This window comes from Azolla caroliniana, unplaced genomic scaffold (genome assembly GCF_043228905.1).
Source record: "Azolla caroliniana isolate FFs.n. ecotype wild unplaced genomic scaffold, voAzoCaro1.0.p SCAF_16, whole genome shotgun sequence".
In the NCBI taxonomy this organism is placed as follows: Eukaryota; Viridiplantae; Streptophyta; class Polypodiopsida; order Salviniales; family Salviniaceae; genus Azolla; species Azolla caroliniana.
In genome coordinates, this window is record NW_028230451.1 from 9,071,642 (window position 1) to 9,079,869 (window position 8,228).

At 45.6% G+C, this 8,228-nt stretch overlaps 1 protein-coding gene across 1 annotated transcript; it reads right to left on the reverse strand.

Annotated features, from left to right (window-relative positions):
- Window positions 1-5,383: 5,383 nt before the first annotated feature.
- Window positions 5,384-7,716, reverse strand: LOC147853936 (uncharacterized). Its single transcript, XM_087331812.1, has one exon. The coding sequence runs from the start codon at window positions 7,537-7,539 to the stop codon at window positions 5,485-5,487; it is 2,055 nt and encodes a 684-aa protein (XP_087187938.1). The 5' UTR covers window positions 7,540-7,716; the 3' UTR covers window positions 5,384-5,484.
- Window positions 7,717-8,228: the final 512 nt, after the last annotated feature.

Sequence of the window (8,228 nt, forward strand, 5' to 3'; positions counted from 1 at the left end):
GGATACCGAGCTCTCCGATGAAGTCCTTCATCCATAATATTTCCTTGCCGGCTTCCACAGCCACCATGTACTCCGCCTCCGTGGTTGACAACGCAACCGTCTTCTGCAGCCTCGACTTCCACGAAACAGCTTCCCCTGCATATGTCATTACATACCCGGATGTAGACCGGTTGGTATCCACATCAGCCGACATGTCTAAATCGGTAAAACCGTCAAGCTGACGTTTTCCGGAGCCGAATCGGAGACACATATTCGAAGTGCCCTTCAAGTACTGGAGTATCCATTTGACCGCGTTCCAGTGCTCCTTGCCGGGATTGCTCATAAACCGGCTCAACACTCCGACTGCGTATCCTATATCCGGTCGGGTACACACCATTGTGTACATTAAGCTTCCGACGGCAGAGGCATATGGAACCTTCATCATATCAGCCTTCTCTACTTTCGTCTTCGGGCTTTGCGTACCGGATAACCTGCAGTTTGCCAGAAGTGTCGATCCGACCGGTTTCGCTTCTAACATGTTGAACCGCTGAAGCACCTTTGTCACGTATTTCTCCTGTGACAGCCACAGTTGCTTCGTTGGCCGGTTCCGGATGATATGCATCCCCAGCATCTGTCTTGCCGGACCCAAGTCTTTCATCGCGAAGGTTCGGTTGAGAGCCTTCTTCAGCATCCATATTTTGGCTTGGTCCCGTCCGATGATCAACATGTCGTCCACGTACCGAAGGAGTATTAGGAAGTCGCCTCCTTCGAACTTCTTCACAAACACGCAGTGATCGGCCTGCATCTTTTGGTACCCTTGATCGGTCATAAAGGAGTCGAACTTCCGGTACCATTGTCAGGGAGCCTGCTTCAGTCCGTACAGGCTCTTCTTCAACCGGCATACCAGGTGCTCCTTCCCCTTCTCCATGAATCCTTCTGGTTGCTGCATGTAGATCTCCTCTTCGAGGTCACCGTGAAGGAATGTCGTCTTCACGTCTAGCTGCTCTACCTCGAGGTCCATGCTTGCCGTTATACTCAGCACCATCCGGATGGAGGTCATCTTTACTACCGGGGCAAATATCTCGTCGAAGTCCACACCCTTCTTCTGCTGGAACCCCTTTACCACGATCCTGGCTTTGTATCTCGGGGGGTTGCCGGCATCTCCCAGTTTCAACTATACACCCACTTCTTTCGGAGTGCCCTCTTTCCTTTTGGAAACTCCACCAGTTCATACGTATGGTTCTCATGCAGGGAATCCATCTCATCCTGCATGGCACTTAACCATTTGCGGCTATGGGCGTCACTTTTAGCTTCCTCGAAGCTTTTTGGCTCCCCTTCATCGGTCAACAGCACATGCTCTGCATCCGGAAATCTCTGGGGGGGCCTTCTCTCTCTGAGAGGATATCTCCGTCTTTGGGCTTCGGTAACCGACTCCTCTATTTTCTCTTCATCCGAATCCGATTCGGGTTCTCGGTCAATTCCGGTTTCAGCTTCCTCTACTTCTTCTTCTATCGGTTCGGTATCCTCACCGTAACCGGATGGTTCCTCGAGTGCTAACCGGTCTCTTGCCGGTTGGGCCTGCTCATCGTAGATTCGATCCTTACCGGTCGACTCGGAGTTCATTATCTTCTTCTCCGACTCCCAGTCGGCGAGCATCTTGTCCTCCATGAAGATAATATCTTGACTCCGGAATACCTTCTTGTCAACCAGTTCCCACACTCGGTAGCCGAACTCATCGTCGTCGTAACCGAGGAATATGCATGGTCGGGTCTTCGGATCTAGTTTTCCTCTCCGGTCCTTAGCTACATGCACATACGCAAGACACCCGAATACCTTCAGATGGCAGTAGGACACTTCCTTACCGGTCCAGACTCTCTGTGGCGTGTCTCTGTCCAAGGGTACTGAGGGTGATCTGTTTATCACATATGTCGTCGTCGACAGTGCCTCAGCCCAAAACTTCTTGGGTATTTTTGCATGCGCCAGCATACTCCGGACCTTCTCCATTATGGTCCGGTTCATCCTCTCGACCAGCCCGTTTAGTTTCGGCATCTTCGGCACGGTAAATTCGAGCCAGATTCCCTTCGAGCAACAGTACTCCTCGAACTGCCCCCGGTATTCACCTCCGTTATCTGCTCGAACCGCCTTTAGCTTCCGGCGGTTTCTCTTTCCACTCTCGCGTGGAGCTCTTTGAAGACGGATAGCACCTGATCCTTCCTCTTCAATGATGTGGCCCACAGCTTCCGGTTGTGGTCATCTATGAACGTCACGAAGTACTGCGATCCTGCATGTGACTTCGTGTCCACTTGGCACACATCAGTATGCACCAACTCCAGTGGTGCATTACGTCTCATTTTTGTTTTGAAACATAATGCTGATTTTCTCCCAGAGCTCATGAGCCTTGCTCTCTTCATTGAAGTTGTTGTATAGGCTCATGTTGATGAAGCACCGTATGTAAGCCGTTGTCTTCATGTGCATCACCTCCCATATCGTGGCGTCGATTTTGTCTGATCTCTTGTCCCCAAACTGAACCAGCAACCAAATATCTTTAACCACGAGCATGTCCCTCATCTTCGACTTCCACACCGAATAGTTGGAGCCAGTGAGCTTGAACACACCTCCCAACGAATCGTCCATTTTCTGTGTCGTTTCGCTCTGATACCACTTTGACAGGAACTACTCGCTTTGATGAACAATGCTCGGCCACAACCGAACCTAGCATAAAACACAGAAAACAGGGAATGAAAGCACAATGCGATAGAGAGAAAAGTACACAGGATGTTTATGTGGAAAACCCAAACTCGGGAAAAACCACGGCAGCCCACAGACCGCAAACTATCACTATATCAGAATGTACAATAAGAAAGCCCCGAGGCCACGACCTCGAGCTTGCTATCTTCGCCACAGGCGGCGGTTACAATCAGAGGCAACGACCTCTTCCTCTCTCTCACTCTCTCTGTACACAGTTGCGCGCTCTAATCTTGCGCCAACAAGAATGACAACAACACACTCAAAAGTTTGCCCTAAGTCATATTTATACTAATATGACTTTTCGGCTATTTACAAATATAGCCACGATGGACTCTCAGAAACATATTTTACGAATATGTCTCTTCATCCGGTGAGCACTCCTCACCGGGCCTGCATCATCCGGCGCTTGCTGGGTACTCGTCATCCGGTTCTCACCAGGGTCATCCGTAGTCGGGCACTCTTCATCCGGTTCTCACCGGGTCTGCACCATCCGGAGGGACCTGTTTCCTAACATCTAAAATGACATCTGCGGATTGTAGTTTCATAACATGAAAGTCAAGCTTCTCCAAATAGGTACCTATTTGAATTGGCAGTTGACAAACAATGCCACTGATGTATTGAACACTTCCATTTGCCATGTGAACTTGATAGATATGATCACTTGCGTTTATGTGGAGTTCCATTTACTGCACAAAGTGATTATTAAGAAAATTGTGAGAACTACCGGAATCAAACAAGAAATGTGATTGTGTTCCATTGATATACCCGACTGCTCGAAGTAAATCATTAGGTCCAAGTAAATGTGAAGGAAAAGTGCATTCACATGAACTTAAGTGGTTGGTATGAACTTCAACAACATCAAAAGACTCACTTGTGTGACTCGTAGATTTGTCTTGAGGAGGGGTTTGGAGAGTAGTCCACCTAAAATGTGTGAGATCACTTGTTTGTTTCCCCCTTTTTGTGAACGTGGGCACACGTGAATGCACACTAACTTTTTATATTTCTCATGTATGTATGTTCATATATGAATATATTGCCTGCGTGAATGTGTGTGTTTAGTTGTTCTAGGATGAGGTGCATAAGATTCTAGAATTGGTTATTCAAAATTAGGGGACAATGTTCCCTCTTTTAATATCCATTGGCAATCTATGGAAGCCTTGACATTGCCCGTATGGGTTGCTCCAACGATTGTCTATTCTACAGGATCCATGCAAATCTATTTCATTGGACTTCATTATAGATTTCTTGTCTTCCAAATGTTACAATACCAATTTTCTTTGAGAAAGTGCAGATGATGTTCTACCATTACGCCTTGAGATCAAAACGATCCCCTTATACCTTAATGGTGCTCCTATTGATGGAGATGGCATGTATATGACCATGGTGGCACCTAAAATGTCATCAATCATCTACACTATGCCAACCGATCTCTCGATTTAGGTCATCAAAGATAAAAAGATGTAAAAACCTATTCTCCCACATGGACAATATATTAAAACTACCTCCAAAAATGTGTACTGTAAACATTGAGCTCTAGCTTGTGAATATCCTAGAAACCAAGTTGGAAGTAGGAAAAAGTTAAAAAGAAATAATGACACTACCAAACCTTCACAAATCCAATAGACATTTGTACTACACGCTCAACATTTGGATCCTTTATAATTAAATGAAAGATGAAGATAAGAAGGTAGAGGTTCCAACTTCACAATATCAAACTCTCTTGCAAAAGCTTAAATCCAAAGTTCTAAACCATAGAGAAATAACATTATGTACTTGTTTCTTGAAGATATCTTCAATCAATTAGAGCTCCCCCTTTCAAAACTCTTAAGGTTTTGGATTGGTCAGCACCCTTTCTCTTGATTCTTTATTTGTTTGGTTCAATCACAAAAGCCATCTACATATTACATGATTTCTCCTCGTAGGAAAAGCAAGCATTGGTTAAAAATAAAAGGTATTATATTACTCACGAGTCACATACATACGAAGCTAGTGTATTTTAGTAAGGCTACCAGAGTCTAAATCTAAACAATGGCATCCAAGGTCTAGAGTGTGAAATTACAGAAGCATAGAAGAGTTCATCGAATTTCTCAAATGTTACCCGACATTTAGCTTAATCTGAAAGGATATTAAGTGGACGCAAATGTGAAGCATTGTTTGGGAATGTGGGGGACAAATCTCAGGGATTTGGCCAAATAGATACAGAAGGAACAAGACAAAAAAGTATGGGCAGCCTCTATAGTCATTTTGGTTGGGAGTCTTTTATCCTCCCCTCCCTAACTATGCTCTTCTTTTCTTCTTAAAGATGTGTGAAATTAGTTATAGTTACTTTTTTGTACATATGTACATTCGCGCCTTTATATTGACAAGTGACACTCAGCTTTTTCTTGTTTTGTAAGAGATTTTTGTCATTTACTATTTGCAGTACTTTGCCACTTTTCAAGCGACGGAATTGTCATTAGACAAAAGCTGAAAAACCTCTTCTTAAGGACTAATGAATGTAGTCAAGACACACCAAAAGTATGTATGTATTTTATTTTACACAAGATCATCAAAAGACTTCTTACACAACAACCACTATGGCCTTAATCATCCTCGTTCGTTTGCTTTTAATCTTTTTGCAACAAGAAGAGGGCTCTGCTCTGGTGGTATCATGGAAGGGAGAACCAATCTTAATTAATTATATTGGAATGAGAACCATAAACAATGTTGGAAGCAAATGGGGGATCATAAAGATATTGGAGTGTGCTATCTATCTATCTAACAATCATTGTAAACAAGAGACTCTAAGGGGGAAGAGCAGATGTCTCGATGGATGAGGCGCAGCGCGCCGCTCCATCGCGGGCTCTTGCTCATGCCATGGATCATGGGGTACGAAGAGAGGCGGCCGGATTCCCTCGAGAAGAGCGAGAATTGGCGAGAGCCGGTGAGGGAGTGGACGAAAGACTCGGAATTGTCCAAGAGATGGAGGTGATCGAGGACCCTCTTGCCCAACACGGAGGAGCTCTTGTGGAGGAGCGAGGAGAGGAGGACATTGTCGGGGAACGCATCCCGGCTCTTCCTCTCCAGCGCCACACGCACGATCTCGGTCACCATCGTGTTGGCGAGCCCCCGTATCTGTTGCATACTCCCCACAATTGCCCCACTATTCACAAGCCTCTTCTTCTTCTCTGCTTCCTCCAGATGGCTCCACATGCTCCGCCCATAAACCCTCTCGTACAGCCCCCCGGACATCATCATGCCCGTCCCTCGCGATCTCCCTCTCCTTCTCCTGCTACTCCCACTATTCATGTTCCTCTTCGCATTAGGCCGAGCCTCCTCCTCATTCATGCTGTTTCCTGCGCTCCCGCTTCTTCTTCTGCTATGTACCTGCAAGTGCCGCCACCCAAAACCGGGACTGCTATTATTGGTCCCGGCGCTGAGGAGCTCACGTGATACCGCCATATCTCTCGTCCCCATCATCTCTGAGCTGCGCTCCCTTATTATATCTCTTATTCTGCTGGAAGTAGCAGCGCTAGCCCACGGCCTATCTTCCAAGGGTATGTACAGACCCACCTTCCTCCTTACCAGGGTTAATGGGTCCCCAAGGATAGCCACTCCACGTACATCCGTGAGGAGGACGTGCTTGAACCTATGTTTCACCATGCCCAGCAACATTTGGTAGCAAGCCCATCTCCTCAGCGATAGAGGAGGGTTGTCGATGAACCCTTGCAGAGTATCATCTGGATTTAGCTCCGACACATCAAATCCGACGATGGAGCCCCACACCAATCCATCATTTGTAAACTCTTGGTAAGCAGGTTCTCCATCTCTCAGAGCGGTTGTTCTGTTGCTGTTGGCATTGAGCTCATGAGATAGGTTATGAGATCCCCATAGAGGCCGGAGATCTAGATTGGATGCTTTTCTCTCTGAGAAAGCATTGATATTGAATGGACTTATGGATGAATTGGACAGCGCAACGGTGCTGGTGATGAGATGCTTAGACCCAATTATGGATGTTCCATTCCTTGCGTTGGCTTGCTCTCTGATCGGACCAATCCCATCGTCGTTAGCTACCTTAGAACCCCCGGTAGCGGAGGACAGTTCTAGAAGCTTCTGGAAGCTCTCATTCTCTTCGTGGATCGCCTCCACTATGAGTGAGGGGAGCGTGTTCCACTGATCAAACAGAAGCACAACATCTGCTCTCGCAGTGATGCCACACCTGTGCAGAGTTCTCAGAAAGACCCTGAACTCCGTCAATGGAATCCTCTCTCCCACGTGAGCAACAACCACTTCATTCATTGCTCTGTTCCCTCTCCTGAACACTCTCCCAAGACCTCTCAATGCAGCAGCAGCAGGGATCATTAATCTTTGAGCTGTATCTGTATGATGATGATTTCTATGACTTGAAGATGTATGCTCTCCACCATCATCATCATCGATATTGATGGTGTTATGCTCAGAATCATAGCTCAATTTGGGCGGGATTGAGTGCGACTGGTCAAGATTGGTGCTGCAACAATGCAAGAAAACAGAGATTGTGATCAAGAAGAGGAAGAGAGCGGAGCACACATAGGAATAGAGCTTTAATGGTTTCTTGCTAGAATTAGGCGATGCAGGTTGCATTGAAGCAGAGGAGGAGGAAGAAGAAGAAGAAGAAGAAGAGGAGGAGGAGGAGGTAGCAGCAGATATGGTGGAGGGGGAAGCCAGGAAATCAGTAGAAAAGGCTGACTGTTTTTCTTGATGGTGGTGGTGGTGATGATGATGATGATGGTGATGCTTTTCTTCAAAGAAATCTTCAAAGCAAGAATGCTTTCTGATGCTGAGCCTCGACATGAGGCCAATACCATATGTATCTATATAACTAATTCATTCATTAATTTGCATATGTTAAAGAGAGCTAGCTAGCTGCTCCCTTCTTTTTGCTCTCCTGATCTGTTGTTGTTGTTGTTCAGCAAAGATGAGGAAGACGAGAAGAAAGGAGAAGCAGAAATGGATGCAGGAAACATGACGGGTTCATCCAAAGAAAGAAGGCAATTGTGTTCCGATAGGAATATAGGAAGGGATGAAATGAAATGAAATGGTGGGTGGGTAGATGGATGGATGGATGGATGGATTAGAAAGAAGAGAACATCAAATATCAAATCAAAATCATAAACCTGACTGAAAGAAGAAGAGAAAAGCGATAAAAAGAGACCCACAGAGAGAGAGAGAGAGAGATGGATGGATGGATGGATAGATAAATAGATAGATGAGAGAAAGGCGTGAAATGAAGAAAGAGGGAATAATAGATGGGGTGAGGTGAAAATTGAAATAATAAATCCAAAAAACAGAGCGAGAGCGAGAGAGAGGGAGGGGTTTTTTTTAAAACAAATAAAGAAAGGTGAAGAAAGAAGAAAACTGTTTAAAAACAAAAACAAAAAGGAACAGACAGACAGACGAACACAAAGAGAGAGAGAGAGAGTGTGTGTGTTTGTTTGTTTGCTGGGGCAATTTGCTGATTTCACATGAGTCGAAATACTGAC